This window comes from Leiobunum rupestre, chromosome 4 (assembly GCF_980474605.1).
Source record: "Leiobunum rupestre chromosome 4, qqLeiRupe1.1.hap1, whole genome shotgun sequence".
Lineage (NCBI taxonomy): Eukaryota > Metazoa > Arthropoda > Arachnida > Opiliones > Sclerosomatidae > Leiobunum > Leiobunum rupestre.
This window is the reverse complement of record NC_143387.1, coordinates 73,457,444-73,480,785: the sequence shown is the minus strand read 5'-3', so window position 1 is coordinate 73,480,785 and position 23,342 is coordinate 73,457,444. Positions and strand designations below refer to the sequence as shown.

At 40.0% G+C, this 23,342-nt stretch overlaps 3 protein-coding genes across 4 annotated transcripts; 2 read left to right on the top strand and 1 right to left on the bottom strand.

Annotated features, from left to right (window-relative positions):
* Positions 1 to 3,591: 3,591 nt before the first annotated feature.
* On the top strand, positions 3,592 to 4,335 carry LOC149949005 (uncharacterized). The gene has a single exon (XM_090171201.1). The coding sequence runs from the start codon at positions 3,592 to 3,594 to the stop codon at positions 4,333 to 4,335; it is 744 nt and encodes a 247-aa protein (XP_090027327.1).
* A 15,364-nt stretch (positions 4,336 to 19,699) lies between these two features.
* On the top strand, positions 19,700 to 21,784 carry LOC149949004 (golgin subfamily A member 7). Its single transcript, XM_090174220.1, has 5 exons — positions 19,700 to 19,766; positions 20,017 to 20,145; positions 20,590 to 20,742; positions 20,800 to 20,901; positions 21,390 to 21,784. The coding sequence occupies exons 1-5, from the start codon at positions 19,752 to 19,754 to the stop codon at positions 21,429 to 21,431; spliced, it is 441 nt and encodes a 146-aa protein (XP_090030346.1). The 5' UTR covers positions 19,700 to 19,751; the 3' UTR covers positions 21,432 to 21,784.
* LOC149949003 (pyridoxal phosphate homeostasis protein) lies at positions 21,514 to 23,014 on the bottom strand. Of its 2 annotated transcripts, none has more exons than XM_090174218.1 (6): positions 22,628 to 23,014; positions 22,451 to 22,558; positions 22,280 to 22,391; positions 22,089 to 22,229; positions 21,786 to 22,027; positions 21,514 to 21,715 (listed from the first exon to the last, which is right to left on the bottom strand). In XM_090174218.1, exons 1-6 carry the CDS (start codon positions 22,694 to 22,696, stop codon positions 21,659 to 21,661), a joined length of 729 nt encoding a protein of 242 aa, XP_090030344.1. In that variant the 5' UTR covers positions 22,697 to 23,014; the 3' UTR covers positions 21,514 to 21,658. The 2 variants fall into 2 exon arrangements, with proteins under 2 accessions (XP_090030344.1, XP_090030345.1); XM_090174219.1 differs by having other exon boundaries at positions 21,515 to 21,715; positions 22,089 to 22,220; positions 22,628 to 23,009.
* Positions 23,015 to 23,342: the final 328 nt, after the last annotated feature.

Here is a 23,342-nt window from a genome sequence, read left to right as displayed (position 1 = left end):
CTTCCCCTTGAATAGGGATGAATGCTGCATCATTTAATGCTGACTTGGTACCCTTCCGCATTCCTTCTAGGGTGCTAGTTCGTATTTGAACAATTCCTTGAGGTCTTCGTCAGACTACTTTCAAATTCGCTGGAACAGAGTCAGTGGATCAACTGTGAGTTTCTTGTGTGCAATTTTCAGGGAACAGGAAATGGATGCAAGGGTTACCACCTTGTCCTTTCGTTTCAGCTTTACATTTTCAAACGTTTTGCCCACAATTTTCTTCATGCATGTGATACCAATTTCCCGTGCAGTGTGACGGTTCACCTATTCGTGAAAAATTTCACCTGTGCTCAAAGAGATTATCTCCTTATTATCAAGGAATGATGGGTGTTCAGCAAACCAGCCTCGCAGCTTCTCCATGTCCAGGTTATCCTGGTGACGCGTGAAGGCCTCATGTCTACATGCTGTTCTACAGTGTCTGAACTAATTACGTAAGTAAACATCTCTACTGGTTCGCATATGTGTTGGAGGCACAACATACCGAAAGTCCACCTAGAAAGCACGCTGTCTGTCATCTCAGGACCACGCGTCAGTCCTCCGTAACTTTTCATTGCAATCACTAACAACTGCTCAATACTCATGTCAGACTAAATTCCAGACCAGAATTTTTCACTTCGACGAATAGTGAAGTAGCCTTGTGTCGTGAGCTTGTGAAATTATCGAGGGTCCATTTGGTCTTGCAGGTTGATCATGTCTTGGTAGTAGAGATGTGAACTTTTTGCATAATTTAAATGACCTGCTGCATCGAAGAAGTGTATCATTTCTTTGGCACATTCGTTTTTAGCATTTCAGTGAATTTGACAGTCACTGCATGAATTGCCTCATCCTCATGTGCCCTCAAAATGATGGACCTGTCCGGATCATTGATAATTCTGTCCAGTGCAGATAAGTCTTCATCTTTTAGGCCCAGACATTCAAAAATCAAACCAGCCAAGACAGCATGAGTGAGAATATGCCCTCGAACACCCCTGGCATATGCATGACCTGAGAGTATTTTATCTGTTCCATGCAAAAATTGTGCAGAACCGCTCTTTCAACCCACTCCGAGCCATAATTGTCCCCTGTGCACCCATAAATGACATCAAGAGGTGGAATCCTCCTAGCCTCACGACGACATTGCTAAGCTCTGGAATACAATCATTAGCTACGACACCACGGGCCTTCCAGTATATAATGGCTGGTCAAAGGTGACGATGCATGTCTTCTGATTCAGGGATTTACATTCAGCAAAAGCAGCAAGAATGGATGTTTATACTGTGGTAATCGCTTGGGGGCGCATTGATAAATGGTAGGCAAACTATTTTAGAACATTCATATTGCTCATACCGTGTTCCCAGCTCCATTAAACCATTCCAGCCTGGTACTGTTGAAGAGTGCATTGAGTTTTTCCTTTAAAGCCCAGCAATTTCAGAGTCACATGACTCAGGGGCGTGGGAGTTGTCGATTTCTATATTCTGCTCAACGACATTTATTAATCCAGCATAGGTTGGTCTGTGATATTGTCGCGTAGCGCGTATACCAAAAGACAGACTTTATCAGCAACATCATCCGCCTACCCAACAAGGGATATCTTCCCTCCTCGGAGCTTAAGGACTAAGGTTGAAGAAACCGAGCCTCGAAAAGTGAGCGTGCAGGCTGCGAAAGCTAGCCCTCACTGAACGGGAGACTAAGGCTGCGAAAGCCGCGCTCTGGATATCGCTCACTCCGCAGAAGGGACCCTCCTCCGCGCTAGTTTTGTATTATTTTATCTATATGTACATTCTCTAAATAAACCGATTATTCGTAAACTTCTTGCTACGACTGATAATTTCTGCCGTGACAACTGGTGGAGGCACCGGGCACACCGTCCCATCCCTGCGCCGCAGTCTATGAACTCCGACACCGAGAGCTATTCTGATTTTTCCGACCTCGATTTCGCAACATAAAATTTCCGCCGCTCAAGAAGAAATCAGGATCTTCCCCCAGAGTTTTCGGGCTTCGAACCGCTGCCTCGCTACACACCACGTTCAGATAACGCACCGCGACTATCGAACTCATCAAACACCGTAGACAAGCACAACAAGCACGCTTCGGCAGCGCCATCTACCGAAAACATCACCATGGCAACCACCGCCGACATCACCGCCGCCGTGGGCGCCTTAATGCAAACCCTCAATTTACGACAGAATCTACCTAAATTCGATTCCGACAATACTCAGAAGGTGAAAGACTGGGTAGTATTGCTTAACAACAGCACCGCTACTTTTTCCGCCCCCGAGAAAGTATCTCAATTGACCTCCGTGTTGAAAGGAAAAGCCGCAACTTAGTATTCGATGCAACTCCGGAACCCAGGAGTTACCACACGAACTTGGAAAAACTGGGAAGACGCCATAGTTGCGGAATTTGGCGTTCAACCAGAAGTGTCTTAAACGAACTACTCGCCGAAACTCAATCAGTCGGCGAAGATCCCATAAAATATTAACGAGACACCGCGGCTATGTCCGAAACGGAAAAAGTTAATTTTTTTCTGAAGTTTCTTCGGACAAATATCCGAGATTAAATGGTTATAATGATTCCGATCACGGCTTCCGACTTCCTCGAGAAACTGGAATTGTTGTCGTATATATCTCCATCCCCGACGATAGGGTCCTCTAACGACACCAAAATAATTGAACTTCTCGCCACCGCTCTGGCTAATAAGCCTGCAAGTCCAGCCACGGTAGCACCTTCCGCCTTCACTTCTACGGTTCCACTCTTCTACCAGACACCAGCAACTGATGAGGTCCAGTCCCTTAGATGGGAAGTTCAAGATCTTAAAACACAAATTGACGACATCCGACGCCGACTGGACCAAGGCGATCGAGGTTGCCCATGAGTTGCTTCAACTGCGTACGGCGTGATCACTTTGCTTCGTACTGTCGCAGTTTTCCAATGGGAATTATCCTTCACAGTCAGGAGAACAAAGAAGCCAATCTCCATATACGAACTGGAGGACTCGCTCATCATGGAGAGGTCGAAGTCCATCCCCGCACCCGAGATGTAACACCCAACAGGGAAACAGCAATCGGATAAGGGACTAGGGGGTAACCAGTCGTCATTTCCGATCGAGCCCCTCCTCCTTAACACACCCGATAAATTGATCTCTATTCCACAGCGCAACGAGTCTATGACGTATTACGACCGCACGTAGCACCGATTTAGGGCGCACATCACTAATCACGCATCAGATCCACACCGACGACGCCACACCCGTCCGTTCCCATCCGTACAGCAAATCGCTAAAGGAACGCGAAATTTTTGAAGAAAGAAGTCATTAAGCTGTTAGATGCTGTGGTGTTGCGCCCTCTATAAACAGAGGCGTAATCACTTAAGTAAATATGTAAATAAAGTTAGTTGTTGTTTACTCTCCGACTTGGCTGGTTCTTTAGATTCTAAAGAACCAGCCAAGTCGGAGAGTAAACAACAGCTAACTTTATTACATTGGCGACGGGGATGAATTTGTTTAAGATTGTTTTTTAAACTGGAAGATTACAAAAGTCGGATTCTTATCAGTCGATGTTTTATCGCAGTATGGCTTCAAATTTACCGGCGGTCTCTAATTTTGAAATTTCGGACGGAAATTTAGCTCAAGCATGGGAAAAGTGGATGAAAAGTTTTGAATATTATATTTTGGTTTCGGATATTACGGATGACGCGAAGAAACGGGCAACATTATTGCATCTCACCGGTCCAAAAGTACAAGAGATTTTTGAGACTCTCTCGGGTCCACTTTCATCGTATAAGGAGACTGTAGAAGCATTGGAGTCCTACTTCAGGCCCCGGAAGAATCTGCGTTATGAAAGGTACAAATTTCGTCAATTACAACAACTGGAAGACGATAAAATGGATAGCTATGTCACACGTTTGAGAACCGTGGTCAAGTCAAGCGAATTTGGAAGTTTAGAAGCTGATTTGATGATAGACCAAATTATTGAAAAGGCAAGGAATCCGAGCTTGCGGCGGCGCATTTTACGAGACGAGCCAGCCTTGCTGGACGAGGTGTTGAAGATAGCCAGGGCAGCGGAAGCTAGCGAGGCACAAGCGGCAGATATGGAAGGTACTAGTACAAGTACTTGTGAGAAGACATATTTTGTATCAGGACGAGGAAGATCACGAGGTCCATATAGGCCTAGGGGTAACGCCGTTCAAAGGTCACGTACAGGGGACGGAAACGACATTTGTTATGTATGCGGCGATAAGGGCCATTGGGCGAAGGAGTGTAGAGTCCAGAAAGGGGGCGAAGCTCTGGAAGGGGTCGAAGTCGACGAAAAGTAAATAGACTTCAAGGTCAAGATAACCACATTGACTCGGACGTTTTATCAGACGGGGAGTATATTTTTGCGATAACGGATTCGAAGCGTATACACATAAGGATACAGTACAGATTTCGATTAATGGGTTAAAGGTCGGTTTCATTGTTGACTCTGGATCGGTGGCGAATGTCATGGATGGAAGCGCGTGGACATTGTTATCAGAACAGCAATGCATAGCGTTGGAGTCGTCAGGAAAAGAATTATTCCCGTATGGATCATCGGAACCATTGAAGGTTTTGGGTAAATTTAAAGCCGAACTAAGGTACAAGGACAAGTCGGCCTTGGAACGGATCGTCGTTGCGCCAGGAGGAAAAGGAAATTTTTTGAGTAGAGCATCTTCTAAGCGGCTAGGATTATTGGTCATGGAAGAAGATTCAGCGGTACATCAAGTGAAGGCGACGGACGAGTTCGAAGTAAAGCTCAAAGGCGCTAGCGAAAACGTAAAACGGATCGTTCTAGATTACAGAGAATGTTTCAAGGGAATTGGAAAACTAAAAGATTATAAGTTGAAGCTGCATAACGATCCGTCGGTACCACCGAAAGCGATACATGGCAGAAGAGTACCATTTCATTTGCGGAAATAAGTAGCTGCTGAACTGGATAAATTTTTAGAGTTGGATATCATTGAGCCAGTCACAGGACCGACAGATTGGGTATCACCGTTGGTGGTAGCGAGCAAGAAAGACGGCGGAATTAGGCTTTGTTTGGAAAGGGCGATTAGAAGAGTCCGACATCGATTTCATACGATTGACAAGCTTCTGGGAGAAATAGACGGAGCTGCGAAAATTACGAAGTTGGATGCGAAATGGAGCTATCACCAAAACGTTTGGGACGAAGAGTCACGTAAATATACGGGTTTTCAACGCACCGTGGATTATTTCAATATAAGAGACTGGTATTTGGAGTGGCGTCAGTGCCAGAGGAGTATCAGAATATCATGGAGCAAATACTGAAAAGCTGTTTGGCGGTGCGAACGTTTTTCGTTGTACTTGATTGGAGTAGTGGTTCCAATTTCTATCTGAAAAGGTATATCTGGTATCTGGTTCTTCTACACTTGTTGTAAACAGATAACCGAGCAGATAAAAAACTTCATCCCCCTTTATTTTATCTGCTCAGATAAAATCTGTTAGTCTTATCTGAATATTTAACCTGGTTAGTTTTTATTTTAAAAATACCATAATCAAACCAGTTATCTGCTACAGATTATAGAATAATATTATAAGTAAATGAATATTTTTAGAGAAAGGCTCTAGCTTAGTATAGCTCAGCATGCACAAACTTAATGACAGGAGCTTTATTTGTAGTTCAGATGCTATACCTACTCGTTGGGCCATGATAGAACTCCTTCCTAGGACCCTACACAACCTTCCATAATCCTTTATCAAATTACATAAAAAAACATGTGACAGCATAAGTTCACTCACGAGGAGTCTTCCCGAGGTGTAAATCACCGATTTTGATGAAACTCGGGGGAATGTAGACCTTGGAAACATGAATTTTCACCAAGGGAAAAGTTACGCGGGGCTTCCGTTTTGCTATGGCAACCAAAAATGTTTTTGACAACTTAAAATGAAAAAAATTTACATTTAAAAAAGCATGGGATTTTCTCGGTTTTACAGGTGGTATACCCTGTGAAAACTTTTAAAACTCAAAAAAAAAAAATTAAATTTAAATTTCAACTAAAATGCTAAATTTGAACAATTTTGGGTGAAATTCATCAAGTTTCGGTAAACTTAAACCAAATTTGGGTAAAATTGAGAAAAGTTCATTGAATTCGATAAATAAAGGAATATTTGCAAATTTTACCTAAATAGGGTATTGTCAAATAATTTTTTTTAAATCGACAAAAATTAGGTAAAAAGACCAAAATTGGGTAAAATGACCTAAAATGTTTAAAATTGGATAAAATCGGGTTTAACCAACTAATATTGCCATTTGAAAAGCATTTGTCAATTCCAAAATAAACTCGACTAGCTTGCTGACTAAATTGTTTATATCAATGACAGCTAATAAACAAGTATTTATATACTTTTTTAGTCGGAAGCAATATTTTTTGTCAAAGAAGTATTTTCGTTGAAGGATACGTAACGTTCTTATCTGATTGCTCGGATAAAAAAATCAGATTGTAAAGGCGGTTAGGTAAACCAGATATAGGTTAAATCGGATATGTGTCATCGGACTAACTGTTATCTGCGCATGATTAAAAAAGAGGGTTCATCCGATTATTAAATCGATGAAAAAAACCAGGACTATTCAGATAAGTAACAGATAACAGATAGCTGTTGGAAGAACTAGATTGGAGTTGAATTTCGGTTAATAACGGATCACAAGGCATTGGAGGCGATCTATTCCAAACGGTCGAAATCATCTGCTATAATTGAGAGATGGGTACTACGTTTACAACCGTATCGGTTCAAGATCACATACCGTAAAGGTTCGGAGAACATAGCAGATTGTCTGTCTCGATTATTTCCCGAGGGTGAAGGCAAACGACTAATAAGAGAGAGCGAATTCCACGTTCGTTTCGTTGCCGCGAATGCGGTTCCACGAGCTATGACGTTGGACGACATTCAGGAAGCTTCAGAGTCGTATAGCGATATTTCTGCAATGAAAACATAGAAGTTCCCAAAAGGTTGAAGCACCTTGAGAACGTACGCCTTGAGTTTACGGTACATCAAGGAGTTCTATTAAGGCAGAATAGAATCGTGGTCGCTGAGATATTGCGCCGGAAGGTTATGAATTTGGCACATGGGGGACACCAGGGGATTGTTCGGACGAAGCAGAGGCTAAGAACGAAAGTCTGGTGATCAGGAATGGAAAAAGACGTTGTTGAGTTTGTCAAGCACTGCGCAGCCTGTCAGTACAATGGTCAACCCGAGAAAATACGTAGTACTGAGTTGCCAAATGGACCATGGAGAGAGCTAGCACTAGATATTTGTGGACCATTTCCGAGTGAGGAATCTTTATTGGTAATTGTTGATTATTACTCAAGATGGCCGGAAGCGAAGATAGTGAGGGCAACTACTACTTCGGGTATGATATTCTGGTTACGAGAAGTCTTCAGTCGCTGGGGATTTCCAGAGAAGCTAACCACGGATAACGGAAGTCAGTTTACGTCAACCAACTGTACAAATTTTATGCGAGAATGTGGAATAAGTCATCGCCGAGTAACCCCATATTGGCGACAAACAAACGGGACCGCGGAGAGGTAAAATAAATGTTTTCCCAAGTCATTTCGTGCGCAACGAGTCAGTGGACAAGATTGGCGCACGTCGCTATTTGAGTTTCTACAAGCATATCGGGGTACACCTCATTGCACTACGGGAGCGTCACCACATGAATTGATGACGGGAAGAATTCTAAAGGACAAGTTACCTCAAATTTTGGCCAAGGGAAAAGGGAAACTGCACGCTAAGCTCCGTGTTCAAGATATGCAAATGAAATGTCGAGCAAACATCTATGCCGATAGACGTCGTGGGAGTAGAAGCAGTTACATACAAGTCCATGAGTGGGTCTTAGTGTCCAGCAAAAACAAGTTAGACGTTACGTACGAGAAGGATTGGACGAGGGTCATCCGAAAGGCTGGAAACTGTCTAATATTGCGGTTTAAGGACGGTCGGGTCATCAAGCGCAATGTTTCGCATTGTAAGCAGTTCTATTCAGGGGACGACGGTGGTTCTCAACCTGGTAAGGTGGAGAAAGAGAATTCGGTGAGCGGGTCTTTAGCGACGGCAGAGCTGGGTCCAGCAACCATTGTCGCTGACCAACTAACCGCACAATGCGGTTCATCAGACGATCTCCGGCCGGTTCCAGATGTTCAAAGGTCAACCAGAGAGCGGCGACCTCCTGACCGATACAAGGACTTCGACATGACTTAAAACGATTAATAGTGTTGGAGTTTTTGCGTAATCTTATTAACAGTTAACGTTTCGTAATTTAGTTGTGTTCCTAATATTGGGTTATTTTAACAGGTGAAGAAAAAGAGAGATGTAGTGTTGCGCCCTCTATAAACAGAGGCGTAATCACTTATGTAAATATGTAAATAAAGTTAGTTGTTGTTTACTCTCCGACTCGGCTGGTTCTTTAGAAAAATACAGATGCCAACGTAATACGTGAATCTTGTAGCCCATGGGGTGCCCCAGTCATCTTGGTAAAAAAGAAAGATGGTTCATGGCATTTCTGCGTGGACTGGCGAAAGTTAAATAAAATCACGAAGAAGGACGTCTAACCGATTCCACGTATTGATGACACACTCGACCGTCTCGCCGGCTAAAAGCTTTTCCTACATTGGACCTTGCTTTAGGATACTTTCAAGTGGAAGTCACGGAACGCGACAAAGAAAAAACAGTTTTATGTACCCCGGACGGCCAATATGAATTCAACGTATTGGAAATGGGGTTATGTAATTCCCCAAGTATGTATGTTTCAACGACTGATTTATCGCGCCCTGGGCGGACCTTGTGGCAAGTCGTCATTGCCTACCTTGACGACATTATAATCTTCTCGCCCGATTTTGAGAGTCACCTGCGACACCTCGACCTGGCACTTACGTGCTTATCAAAAGCGAATTTAAAAATAAAACGGAGTAAATGCTCATTCACCAAAACGAAGATTCGCTACCTCGTACACGTTATCGACGGTCAGGGGATTACTCCAGATCGAAAAAACTTAGAAGCCGTTTCTGCTTTCCCGACTCCAAAGAAATAGCGTTAGGTCCAACAATTCTTAGGACTAGCCGGTTACTACAGGGGTTTCTCTCAAGTCTCTAATAAGCCCTTGACAGAACTCACAAAAAAAGGACGTCTCTTTCAAATGGATGGTCGCAGCGGATAATGCTCTCAAGCTCCTTCGTACGTGTCTTATCTCAAAGCCCGTTATTCAACATCCGCGGTGGGATCATCCATTCGAGATTTTTACCGACGCATCATCGTATGGAATCGCCGGAATCCTGAAACAGCGCATCCAGGGACAGGAACACGTGATAGGATATTGTAGCCGTCTCCTCAATAAGGCGGAACAAAACTATAGCCCTACCGAAAGAGAGTGTTTGGCGATCGTGTTCTCCGTCCAAGAATTCCGGCCTTACATAAATGGTCAACAGTTCACGGTCGTAACGGATCACCACGGCCTCTCTTGGCTTACGAATGTGAAAAATCCAAATGGTCGACTGGCACGATGGTCATTAACTCTTCGGGAATTTGATCTTATCACAAAATACAAAAACGGGAAAAAAATTAGGACGCTGACGCTCTATCGCGGGCACCGGTGGATTTAGCTCCACCCGTAGAAGATTCACTATTCACAACCCATTCCGGTCAGGGAAACGATTTATCGTCCTACGATATCCGGTCCCTTCAACTTGAAGACCATTTCATGAAACCCATAATGAGCAGTTTAGAGGGTGACCATTCCAAGAAACAACCGGCTCGAACACTTCTCCGACTGAAAGACTGCTTCACACTACACGACGGTGTTCTACATCGTCAAATTTGAACGTCTTAAGATTTTCATTCAGCCATCGTCGCACCAAAAGCTATGCGATCGACTATTCTCTACGCTTTACATGACGATATTCAAGCGGGTCATTTGGGCCTACGCCGTACTTGAGAGCGGGTTCGCACGCGTTTCTGGTGAGTGGTGGCCCAAGATGCTCTCACAGATAACCAATTACGTCGCCTCCTGTTCGGATTGTCAAAAACAAAAAAACGTGTCCATTTAAGCCACCAGGGTTTTTGCAACTAATCCTACCAACGAGCAAGCCATTCCAACGAGTTGGTATTGATAAACTTGGCCCATTCCGGCAATCTCACGATGGGGATGTGCACGACATCGTCTGTACGGATTATTGTACAAGAGCAGTGGTCACCGCGGCAATTCCCCGAGGCACAGCGGACGAGGTGGCCCGATTTTTCACTGCACGGGTCATTCTCCGTTATGGAGCTCCAAAAGAACTCATTAGCGACCGTGGTACTGAACTTTTGAATAAATTAGTCACTAAAAACTAGTGACCCATCACCGAACCACCGCATACCAACAGACTGGTGGAACGCTTCAATAAAACGCTTGCGGACATTCTCTCTCAGTACGTCTCGCAAGATCACCGGGATTGGGACCGCTTCTTACCCCATTGCGTTTTTGCCTACAACACATCAGTTCATGACGTCACAGGCTACTCCCCGTTCTTTTTATTGTATGGGTACGAAGCGGACCTGTGGTTAGATGTTGCGTTACAACTACCGGCCCACTCCTTACAAAGCCAGTTTGGTTACGAAAATATAGTATATGCTGAAAAAGCACGTAAGCTAGCTGCCGAACGACAACTCATTACCCAAGCTAAGAATAAAGCCCGTTTTGACCTACGGCGACGAGAAAATACATTTAAGGAAGGGGATCTGGTCTTCATTAAAATCCCACGCCGTGTTCATGGCCTTTCCGAGAAGCTGATTCACCAATACTCGGTACCATACCGTATCATAAGACAGACATGGACTAATAGATTTGTATACCCCCGTACCGTAAATAAATACATACCGGGGGTTAGGAAGAGAAAGTTTAATAAGGTACGATGAAAATAAATCTGGAGAAGTTAAGGACGAAGAGAGGAGTTAGGAAGCGTAGCGAAACGCACAACCAAGAGACCAACCGGCAAGGACGGCGGGGAAAGAACACCCCGCCGAGCCAGACACAGTCAGCCCCATGAAGAGACACAAGAGGCGACACACAAGCCGAAGGAGGCCCGCAACCGTCGGTGAGATTTATTAACAAAATTAACAACTAAACCAGAATTATTGATACAATATGATTTTTTTTGGAAGTGAAAATGGAATGAAATAGTAAATTAATTTTTTTTTGCGCTGGACTGGATGTGAAACAATGGTGAATTAATGAAGATAAGTCTGTATGGTTAGAGTTGTGAAATTTTTATAGCACCGATGATGAAATGATGGCTCCGTAGATACCCATAGGTGATTAGATGAAAATGAAGGAGAAGGTCTCGAAGCTCGAAGATAGGTCGTAGATATATATAGATATTTATTTATAGTTTTCTTTCTTTTGCAGAAATGATGAAAGAAAGGTCCAAAGATTTGGGTGAAATTTAGAAGAGATCTAGAAGCTTGAAGATCGTTGTTTGTTTATTGAGTTTTTTTCTTTTATTTGGTATTTAATTTATTTGTTGTTTTTTTTAAAGGTGAACATGGTGAGTAATTTGGTAGAGAAGATAATCGAAGAGCAGAAGAAGCGATGAATCTTGCCAGAAGAAGCGATGAATGTTGCCAGAAGAGTAGGTCGAGAAGCTTGTCGATAATTTTTTTAAATAGAAGGCGTTGGAAGATCTAGGAGCTGGAAGTGATGATGCGGTATCAACGGAAATGGATGTGGAAGAGAGACGAAAGGACGGCCGAAGAGGTAGTTCGAGTCGCAAGGTAAGTATATGATTCAGTGAGTAGGTCTTGTTTAAAGTTGTTATTTTAAATATTGTGTTTAGTATTATTTATTTATTATTATTTTTTTTGACTTGAAGAGGTTTTTTTTGGGGGGGGGGGAGTGGATGACTTGAAGAGTTTTTTTTGGGAGAAGTGGATGACTTGTAGAGGTTTTTTTGAGTAGATGAGTAGAAGATATTTTATTTTATTTATTTTTTTGAGTAGATGATTTGAATTTTTTTTTTTTTGGAAGTGGACGATTTCAAGAGTTTTTTTTTGTTTTGGAGTAGATGACTTGAAGAGTTTAGTTTTTTTATGAGTAGATGACTTGAAGAGTTTTGTGGTTTTTCTTTTGGGAGAAGTGGATGACTTGTAGAGTGATTTGAGTAGATGACTAGAAGAGTTTTTTTTGGGGTAGATGACTTGAAGAGTTTTTTTATTTTGGAGTAGATGACTTGAAGAGTGTTTTTTTATTTTTGGGAAGTGGATGACTTGAAGATTTTTTTGATTTTTTTTTCTTGGAGTAGATGACTTGAATAGCATTTTTTTTTGAGAAGTGGATGACTTGTAGAGTTTAGTTTTTTTTGTTTTTTTGGGAGAAGTGGATGACTTGTAAAGTTTATTTTTGAGTAGATGACTTAAAGAGTTTTTTTGGAGTAGATGACTTGAAGAGTTTAGTGTTTTTTTTTGAGTAGATGACTTGAAGAGATTTTTTTGGAGTTGATGACTTGAAGAGTGTTTTTTTATTTTTTTTATTTTGGAGTAGATCACTTGAAGAGTGTTTTTTTTTATTTTGGAGTAGATCACTTGAAAAGTGTTGGTTGTTTTTATTTTTGAGTAGATGACTGGAAGAGTTTTTTATTTATTTTGAGAGTAGATGATTTGTTTTTTTTTTAATTAATAATTTTTTTTGAATAATAGTGAAAAATTTGGAAAGACAATAGCAAAGTTCAAAATTAAAATTAACTAATAAAATCATAAGAAAGTGCCCCCCCACATTTTTTCCCTTTAATTATGAAAAAGGACTGCTAATGATAGCAATATTAAAATAAGAATAAGAAACATTACTTTGTTTTTATAACCGAAGTATGTCAAAGTTGGCCAATATGAATTTCATTAGATCTCCTAAGCCCTTGATTCCATCATCCCGTATGAGCACATTTTTTTGTTGAAGGAATCTCCCGCGATCAATGAAACCCACTGTTAATGGGCATTCCCATATATAGTGGTCAGCAGTCGCTGAAAGATGGCCACAAGCACAAGCGGGACTGTCAAGATGGCAGGGAATTTACCGTGGTTTGTTAGTATTTGTGAGAGGAAATAATCGGTATTAAAAGTAGTTAGGGAAACGTCAGGTAGAAAGTCATATGCAAAGCGGTCTTTGTCACTGAAAGTCCAAATATTCTGCCATTCTTTAAGCGATAACGAGACAGACAGCTCCGAATGACTTTGAGGTTACGTACTCTACTGGCAAGAAATCAGACATCGTATCGGTTGAAAGATTGAAACCATTTCTTCCCCGCCATAATGGGGAAGATGACCCCCACCCCTCCGGCCCCCTCCTAAAGTAACGTTCCGTGCAGCTGTGGAATTTCACAAGGACGATAATCCTAACGCTATTTCGACCTCGATGGCTACTTCCTCCCTCACCCACCGCTCTGCACGCTCGCGACGTTCCCCCGACCGCTTAGCGTACGACCGGTTTTCACCCTCTCTGGGGGTTTCCCTATAGGAGAGGCTAGTAACGCCAGTTTCATCGCGTGGGGCCACTCGGGTCATTTCCTTTCTACAGTCAGTTCGGACTTTCACCGCTCGGAGCTTACCTCGTTCCTAGTTTATTCGTGATTGTTCCGACAACCTACAAAAATGGTGGCACGCTCAATCAACCACATGAAGAATTACAATCAACAGCTACGCCAATTACGGATAACCGACCCATAACATGCATCTGTACTTCGAGATCTCAACAAACGAGCACGCTGTCGTAACCGCCGCATCGAGGCACGGAAAATAGTTTCTCCGGCCACCATGATTCAAACTTCCGGAGATATCGTAATCGCCGCCCGCCACAACAACTCTGCTATCTCCCGCTGCGGCGTAACGATTAGTGCGGCAGACATGAACCTGCTCAACCCCGCAACCCAAGGACATACAACGACATCTTACTGACCGGATTTACCAGCCACCATCATCGAAACGTATCTTCGTCTACAGCCTACGTTTACCCGCCCGCGCAGCTAGCCTTTACGCTGAACGTTTTACGGGCTGGGGAAGACAATTTTTCCCTTCTGAAGGCAGCAGGTGCTAAAGCGTCTAACCAATGAAAACTGTACACAAGAAAATGCACGAGTTTTGACGGACTGCGTTCTCCTTGTGTGGGGTGCTGTGTTTGTTGCTCCTAGCTTCCAATCAATGGTGTATATATCTACTTCATAGTTATCTTGTGCCCATACAAGTCATTCCTATTTACAAACGTCAAAATAACTTGCAAGTTTAAATTTTTGTTTGCTTCGTCACTCGTGTAAATTTCATTGCAAGAAGTACTTCAACTTCACACTTACTTAGCAATTTTCATGTTCAGGTTCAAGACCAACTGTCTCAGTCAATTGCTTATCGTTAGTAAAGGTGGTAGTCAATTCGCTGACACTTAATTGATTATTTATCACTGCGTCAGGAACTGTTAAAACATTCTGAGTGATCACCTTTCTGCGATCATTCCAGATTATAACCTATATATTAATGTAAATTAATATGTTTCAATCGATAAACATAAAACACGTATGTAATAATAATTTCTTACTTTTCCATTAAGTTAAACTGGATTTGGATTTATAATAGAAGGCCCATCATCAATAAAATGTATGGAACAAACATATTATCTTGATGTTTTTGAATAACTAAATTGTTCAGATTTATCCATGTCCCAACCGCTAGCTGTTAACCACTGTTCAAACTTTAAAGGCTGTTTTTTTGGGATTTGGAAATCGATAAAATTTCACGTCTACACATTTTGGTAACCTTGTGTCAAAGTGACAATCACCATAATAACATTTTTTTGGTGCCATCGCGAAAAAATACTTCTTAACTCGGAAAGTTACGCAACTAAGATACTCGCCATTTTGTACTATATTTTAAACTCCCGCGAGTTCAGTTACGCAATGTGGCGTTGGCATCGAAAAGCGCGACAGTTTAAACATAAATCCTCAATGAGTCCAGTAGTTTGTCGATGGTTTCGTCGCGCAAAAAAGAACGATTGGTTTTTTGTTTACTAACTTAGTGGTGCTGGTGGTGAACAGCCAAAGGCAGGGCGGTGTCCGCAGTGAACAGCCAAAGCTACTCGGTTGAGCGGTTAACGTGTAAAGGCAACAGCCTTTTTGTGTATTAATGGTTGACGCTCATCTCTTTACCCCCTCGTCCAAAAGAAGGGTTATAATCCTGATTGACAGTCCCCGCTTTCGTTGGGCGGTGAACGTGTAACGCTATAGAGAGTGGCGCATAAGAAAACGTAAAGACTGTACCCCGCTAAAATGAAAGGTTTATAGAAGGTAGCAGCCTTTCTCTGTATTATTGAATTCCTACCGAAAAGAAGAGTTTTAATCCTGATTGACAGTCTCCGCTTTTCGTTGGGTGGAGAACTAGTAAAGATAAGACATCAGTGGTGGTGAACGTGTAAAGCTATAGAGAGTCCCAAAGTGTCCCGAAGAAACCCATTATCCCATGGGCCAAATAATGATAAATCCAGGACATGACTCTGGTACCTTCATACGTACTAAATCGGTCGTCCACCAAAAGTAACGGGCGGCCATTTTAGTAGGCGGGGAAACGGTGCAAATAAAAAAAATTGGGAGCAAAATCAAGCAGAAATTTCCGGTTTCCCGAACGCCATCTTGTGTTGACTAAGTCGAAATTCGGAAATAAGTGGCGGTTGTAATTCGAAAATCCTGCCATATTGGCCCCTCATTTTTAGATTAATGTTAACGATGCTAGGAAAGTATATGTTTAATATTATATAATTATATATATTATACTAATTATGAACCTAGTACGTAAAAAAAGTACTTACATTAATAACCACACGTAGATATGATAACCGTGAATAAATATTCCAGGATATTTACTACGACGACCACGTGTATTATTTTTGAAAACTGCCCCTAAAAAATTTGCCCCCAAAATGACGTGGGTCCGCGATCGCGCATTTTTCCCAATAGGGGGCAATAGTGGTCGGGTGTTAGCGCTGTTGGACGGGTTTTTCGCATAGAGTCATGTCCTGGATTTATCATTATATGGCCCATGCTCGCGCCGACCCCCTACTCTCCGGGTTTTAGGGAAAAATAATTGGAGGGGGAGGAAGAATCGCGCTTCGGGAGATTGATGTCACATGATGTCGGGAGGAAAATAACAAGAAAGTTACAAGATGTTGGGGATCCTGTAGCCAGCCGTTTGCGAGAAAGTAGAAACTCCTAACAAAACCAAGGCCCGTAAAACGGAGTGAACGCCGCAGCCGCCGAACACTACAATGGCACTCAAATCAACGTACAAGCAAAGAATATAAAGCTTTATATTCTTTGGTACAAGGCTTAATAACTTTTGAAATATTTTTTGCAGGGCCGTCCTGATGGTGGCTGGATCATGGGCCAATAAAAGATTTGGGATAGAGGTTATTCTTATTCTAATGTCTATGATATTTAATATGCCTGGAATGAACTGCTCAGTATTAGGTTGTGTTAATTATTACAATACAACTAGAGACTGCGGTATCTCTTAACACAGTTTTCCGAAAGAATTAAGTTTAAGAAATGAATGGTTAAAAAAGTGTAGTAGCCCAGGATGCATCAACCTGAAATATGCTCGTATTTGTTCCACCCACTTTAATGTCGATGACTTTGAAACTCACCTAAAAACCAAATTCAACCTTTGCAACTCTAAGTCACGCAAAGTTTTAAAGAGAACTGCTATACCATCGCAAAATCTTAAAACTAATGCATCATTTTGCCACTTCAATGCAAGAACTAGACCATCTCGTTCTCGTGGAAAACTTGAAATTACAGCAAAGGAGGAAGAAATCAAGAATACAAATAATTCTACAGATAAGGCTAACAGCAGCGAGTTTCACGATTAATGTGAGGACTATGCTAAGCGCAGAGCGGAAAACAAAATGAAAAAATTAAAAACTTAACAAGTTATGTAAAACTGATCTCATTTTAAATAAAATTGTATTTCGACTGAAAACAGGCCACATTATTTTTCATATTAAAAAACATGAAATAAAATAAAATTGATTAAAATAATTTATATTGATTCTTATTTTGTATAAATGGGTTTATACAATAATGCATTACTATGATGAAAGATAATCGTTTTAAATCTGAATTAAATAATCAGTAAAATCGTTAAAATGTTTTAATAAATATTTAAATTTTTAAAATATTTATCATAAGTTAATTTAAATTTAAACTCAGTAATTCCGATTTCTTAAAAGTAAAATAATCTTAATTATTTAATTGTGAAAAAATATTACTCTTAAGACCTTAGGCGTAAGACTGACAGCCATCGACTTCACATAAGCTGGACAAAAATACTAGGTCTCTAGAAAACCCGACATCATGTGACGTCAAACACACCAGCAGAGTTCCCCCTTTTTCGTCACGGATAGGCGCGTGACCCCCCTTGCCCCTTTCCCAGCGGCTGCCGAAATACACCTTCCCGCCACTCTTACAAGAGCCAACCTTATAGTGCTTTTCTTTTACGAACCTTGGTCCGGGAGAGAGTCACCGATCGAAGAGGGGAGGAAGGAGTGCCTGTGGACGGAGAGTCGAAAGCCAGGAAGAATGAGTAAAGATTTTTGAATGTAATAAAGGTACAGTGGCATATATATGGTATAACCATAGAAATCTTATAACGTAGAATGATTCCGTATAAATACAAAATGGGCCAATTGCATTTTCGGAGGTTTCGTCATTATCAGCCAATCACGATTCAAAGAGTGACTACGGCAACGACTCGTTGCCATCTAGTTTGAGTTACTGAAAATACTAATTCGATTTTAGATTACGTCACCTTAAGAACCCCCATTTGATTGGTCCACGTCAATCGAGTCACGGCCCCCTGCACGCGCTCACGTGAGCGCGTGCAGGGGGGCGTGATCGAGTTTAATGTAGTTTTTAAACATGGTAGACTGTTTCTTTACTGGTAAAGATTTTTCTCTTATATGCAAACGTTTTGGATAACTATTGCGTTGTTTATTGTTATGGCTCCTCGATGTTTCCACATGTAAAAAACGATTTGCGGTGGACGGTTATGTGTCGTTGTACAGGTAAAAGTTTGGGTTTCCTTAAGCCTCGAGGCAATTTGAAATGTTAACCAACGGCGGGCTTTCAAATTGATGATTTGGTAAAAGTTACTTCAGGAAGTTCAGTGAGCCTAGTGGAACAACAACTCAGGACTATAATTACTGCAATATCCGTTTTTTTTTAAAATACTTTATTTAACATTGTAAATATCGGTCTTCGTTGAGTACTATCTCCTATGTTGTTTAACCTAGGAATATAATACTGCGTACCTGGAACAGAAATTTGTATTCCCCCATCACGGACTCGCTGTTTTAGCTTCGGCAACGCGAGAGCTATACAATTTCGGACATACAAGTGTAGCGCCATCGTAAAAATAGACGGAATGTTTTGTCTCTATAAATTTTGCCTACTTTTCATTCTATTCACAAGGATTTTTTGTACAAGTTGAAACACGAATATTCTTCCTGGATTCTACGAAACTAATTTCGGAGATGTTTATTTAATTTGAAGACAAAATAAATAAATCTTTAACACGATTTTAAAACCGGCACGTATTTCTAACCAAGTCCCAACGAACACGCGGACGAAATATTAACTACGGTGTCCGCTAGGTGTCTCTAGTATCTTATGTCCGAATTCCCTACATTGCCAGGCCTATTAATCCCATATTTCCCCTCCAGTATTTCCATTCTCCTAGGTTTAACAGTGGAATGTTGAATTTAAGCAGAGAGCGAGACATTTATCTTGGCTAAGCTTCTCAGAGAAAAAGCATATTATTAAATAGAAGGTAAAGTTTTGAAAAATTAGACAATTATCAGTATGATTGTTGTTGTTTAATTCAATGACTGTCGTCAATTCGTCATAAGTGTCATTCTTTAGTGTAATGTATTTTTAGTGGGATATAATTACTCTTTCATAATGTTTTTGTTTATCTAAGTTTCTACAAACCAAATAATAAATATAATTTTACTTACTTTAAATGTGAAATAACCTTTAAATACAAAGGTTAATACTAAGGACCTTCAGTCACTGCTTCTCCCAAAACTGCCATTGGCATTGCCTGATATTTTAAAAGTTGGGCCTATGTCAGGCCTAGGCTTAAATATTTTCAAAGCGAACCTAAACGAAATCTTATTTATCTTCGTCACAATGGCATTTAAATATTCCTTATAATAAGTAAATATGAAAACAAAACTAAAAGTTCAAAAAATCTTAACACTTATTATATAAAAATCCAAAAACGTTGAAGTGGTTCATGTGAAAAATTCCAGCAAAAACCTATGGGAATTCTGCGAGCTTGGATCGGATAGATCCTGTAAAAATCGTCTGAGCTTCTACTATTTTTAACCACCATGTTATGGCGCTAGCGGCTTGCCGTAGTCAATGAATGGCCGCTGATTGGCTGAAGCTTAAGCAAAGACTATATAATCATTAGTCGTTGCTACAAAATGACTTGGCGTCAGGTTCTCCCGTAGACTGGAGCATTCTAGGTAGGAGTATAAGATTTCTATGGGTATAACGATTTTATGCTTTTTCCCTAAAATCGAATTTATTAGGGGTCCGGGGATAGGGGATTTGTCATTTGGTGTCTAAGGTCTTTGGCCGACACCATAACTTTGCTCAAAAAAGGGGGGGATTTGTCAACTCAAACCTACTGCAGGATGGCTGCAAGCCAGGTATTATTTTTGTTCATTACATATTCGTATTATCTTTATCAAATGTAACATTTCAACTAGAAAAATAACTTAGGTTTAATTAACATTAGCTAATAGAAACAATCAAATTTGGTATCGTTTACTTTTTACTTGTATTTTAAGCCTTGGCTCTACTGCCTTACTAACTACTAAGTTGTTCTTCGTCATGAAATTGTGAATCGTTATAATTACTGAATAAATAACTTTATTTTATTATAAAATTAATTCACAGAATCACGCAACGGGAGAAAATAGCCGGTGCCCACCCACTGGCTGTAGAAAGATATTTATCCAGCGTGATTACTCAGAAGGTACCAGTGTAAAATTTCAAACAAAATTCCCTCAAGAACTAGAAGGCCTGGTAAGAAACCATAGAATTGTCACCACCAGGTTACCAAATAGACAACCAAAGGGGTAAAGATGGCTAAGATTCTAAAATAAAATGAATCCTTATTAATACTGCGATTTCTTTAAGTATATGGTTTTGTTTTCCCTTTAAGATATGATAGTTCTTTCAGTGGAATTTTTTTCAATGAGCGAAATACCTTGGTTTGATTACTTTCTAAAAATATTAAAAATGATAGCATAAGTAAAACAAAATAATTTTTTTCATAATTATTTGAAATAAAAATGTTGATTAAAAAATTAGCTGCTCAAAGCCCTTGACGTTTAATAGGAAAAGTGGGCTGGAGAGAAACTAATGGATGTCTCTATATAGCTCGGAAACTAATTGTTAATTTATAATGTTACGATTGTTTTTGGTTACTTAATGTTGAAAGTACAAATTTGCCATAATTGATTTCAGATAAGCAGACAGTGTTTTGAACATACTATAAATACTTTGAATGACACTTATATTGAAGCTGAAAAGGTCAGCAGCCAAACATACTGTGAAGGTTGTATGGCATGTCTAACAGCCTACCTTATTTACACCTGTATTGAAACACATTACGAAAAGGTATATTCAAATACTGTGCAATGTAAGAGGCGAAACTACAACAATAGTTTTTTCCAGTGTCTAAAAAGGATAGGAGCATTTATAGAAGATCAAAATGACACTATATGGTTACCAAAGGGCCTTTTTATCACAGATCCTATTGAAAGAGGGTTAAGAGTTGTATCCTTTTACCTTATCCATTATTACAGGGTTCCCACCAGGTCTCTAGAATACCTAGAAGTTCTTATTTTTGGTCCAGGTCCTTAAACAGGGTTGCCACACGGTATGGAAAAGTTAGGGAATTTTAAGAATTTTTAAATTTATAAACTTCTGATAAATGTAAAACATACAATAAAAATTTTGGTCTTAAAAGTCAGGGAATTTGACTCGCAAAATTTGGTTGCAACCCTGCTAAATACCCTATTTTAATTTTATTTAAATATTTCTATACTTAGGTTTGGGGGTACTTTACAAAATGGTGAAATTTTTGGGACCTGATGTTTAAAAACTGAGGTTAGCTTTTGGGATCATTTAATTCAAATTAAGATGTGATAAAATTACTAAAGTCTCTTTCCCTAATTACTTAAGAGATTTTAGTGGGTGCCCTGCACTTCAATTCTCTAAACTATTGCCCACAAAAATTCCTTAACATTTGTTTTGTTTCAAAGATTGAAATTTCAGTCGTGAATGAACCCAGTACAAAAACATGACCGTTAGTTAAAATTGCAGCTGGTGTTATGTTGTAATTATTTCTAATATTCGGTCGAATTTATTTTGTATTGGTTTGAGAAAAGATTGAAATTATACTTCGGTAAAACTTTTTTATTTCAGAGTATTAACTTTTAATTAACATTTGTAAATTTTTACTTCTATTAACATAAATTGATTTTGTACAAAAATTAGATGTTTCTTCACTTAATTAGTATTTCAAATGGTTTTATCGAGAGCCAAATATGGTTGATCCCACTCGGACATTCGTACTACCCATTTCAACCTTTTCCGAAATATTTAGTTTTTATTAAAATTGACCCTCAAGATAATTAAAAGAACTTTTTTAAACTTACCGCATTTTCGTAATCATTTGACATGCCCATGCTTAATTCAACATTGTCCAAACTTAAACTAAGTTCTTCGCAGAGCTTTTGCCTACAACTAGCCAAGGCAATAAAATCTGGGTTAGGCCCATCAGCAATGCTGCGATTGTAAGCTCCAATAGTCATCAGACCGATAAATTTTAACCCTTGGCAAGAACATATTACATATCTAACCACATCGCTAACCTCATTTGCTAGAAGCCCATTTTTATCTAAAAATAAAACTCAATTTTTTTTAATAATTTGAAATAATATGGCTTAAAATTGTCATACTTATTTCTCCACTTGTATTAACTTGAACCATAATATTTAGCGGGTCTTCGTTCTTTTTAAGCCACGCTTTATTTAATGCATCTGCTAATTTAGATGAATGAACAGTCTCCACTATATGCAAATTAGGAACTCCTATGGTTACTAACAATTACTTAATTGAAACCATGGTGAGCTCTCTCTGTATTACATACCAACTAATTTTGGAACTTTATTTGTTTGACAATGTCCTATAAAATGCCACTTAATGTTATCACATTGCTGTTGGATTACCTCGTTGTTGGCTTTATCGAATAGTTCTTGAATCTAAAAATTTATAAGCATATGATTAACTTTGGTAGTTAATTGAAAACCATATCTCTTACATAATTTTCTCCAAAATGTAACTGTCCGTAACTGTAAGCTTCAAGGATGGACTCTTTGGTTTTTGTTTTACTGACAGCAACAAGCCTTGGAAGTCTGGTTTTTAAGTTCTAAATTTGATTAACAAATAAGAAATCAGAAAAATACAATAAAAGGTTAAATAAACTTAAGAACATAACCGGCTGGCATCTTGAATACGCTAAATTTATATTATCCAAAACAGTTTCAAGCGATTTCTTCATTTCCATTATTATAGCTTTGACCTGGTGGAAAATAACATCATGTCGAAAAATCGCGTACAAGATTCCGAATCAGAGGATTCCTGCTAAGATTCCGATAACCGTTTACTTTACTGTGAATCTTTAGGTGGTTCATGGACAGTCCATGGGTGGTTGCTTTTCTCCCGTTCTGGAGTTTCGGAGTAAGGTAAGAACCATAGATATAAGAATTGTATATAAAGGTCTAGATAAATTTCGGGGCGTCTAATATAAAATACGGAATTGACACCTAGCAGACACCGAGGAAGGCACGTGACCCTGAGCGCGAGGTCTCTTAGCATTTTAGTACTAAGTGCTTGACCTTTCCGCAGGCCGTAGTCTTTAGACACCATCTGTTAGTGACTTTTAGTATAATTTTTAAGCAGGAGACAATGGCTCTCGCGACGATAGAACGAGCTTTCTTATCGATAGATAGCGCCTTATAAGGATAAGGATAGCCTGCAGAAATTACGCGTTTCTGCTAGCTGTCACCTCCGTATTCACTTCCTTTGAAATATTTTATCTAGACCTTTATATACGTTTCCTATATCTATGGTAAGAACACGGCCTTTAGGTATAATAAAGTCCTTGGTAAGAAGAGTCTATTTAACTTGCGGGTCCCCGCAGTATTAGAACC

Coding starts and splice junctions, on each gene's coding strand:
- LOC149949004 (XM_090174220.1), top strand. Junction 20,743..20,799: donor TTGAAACACATTACGAAAAG/GTATATTCAAAT, acceptor AGTTTTTTCCAG/TGTCTAAAAAGGATAGGAGC. Junction 20,902..21,389: donor TTGAAAGAGGGTTAAGAGTT/GTATCCTTTTAC, acceptor TTTGTTTCAAAG/ATTGAAATTTCAGTCGTGAA.
- LOC149949005 (XM_090171201.1), top strand. CDS start 3,592: ATGGCTTCAAATTTACCGGCGGTCTCTAATTTTGAAATTTCGGACGGA.
- LOC149949003 (XM_090174218.1), bottom strand. CDS start 22,696: ATGGAAATGAAGAAATCGCTTGAAACTGTTTTGGATAATATAAATTTA. Junction 22,230..22,279: donor TAAAGTTCCAAAATTAGTTG/GTATGTAATACA, acceptor AGTAATTGTTAG/TAACCATAGGAGTTCCTAAT. Junction 22,028..22,088: donor TAATACAAGTGGAGAAATAA/GTATGACAATTT, acceptor TTTTATTTTTAG/ATAAAAATGGGCTTCTAGCA.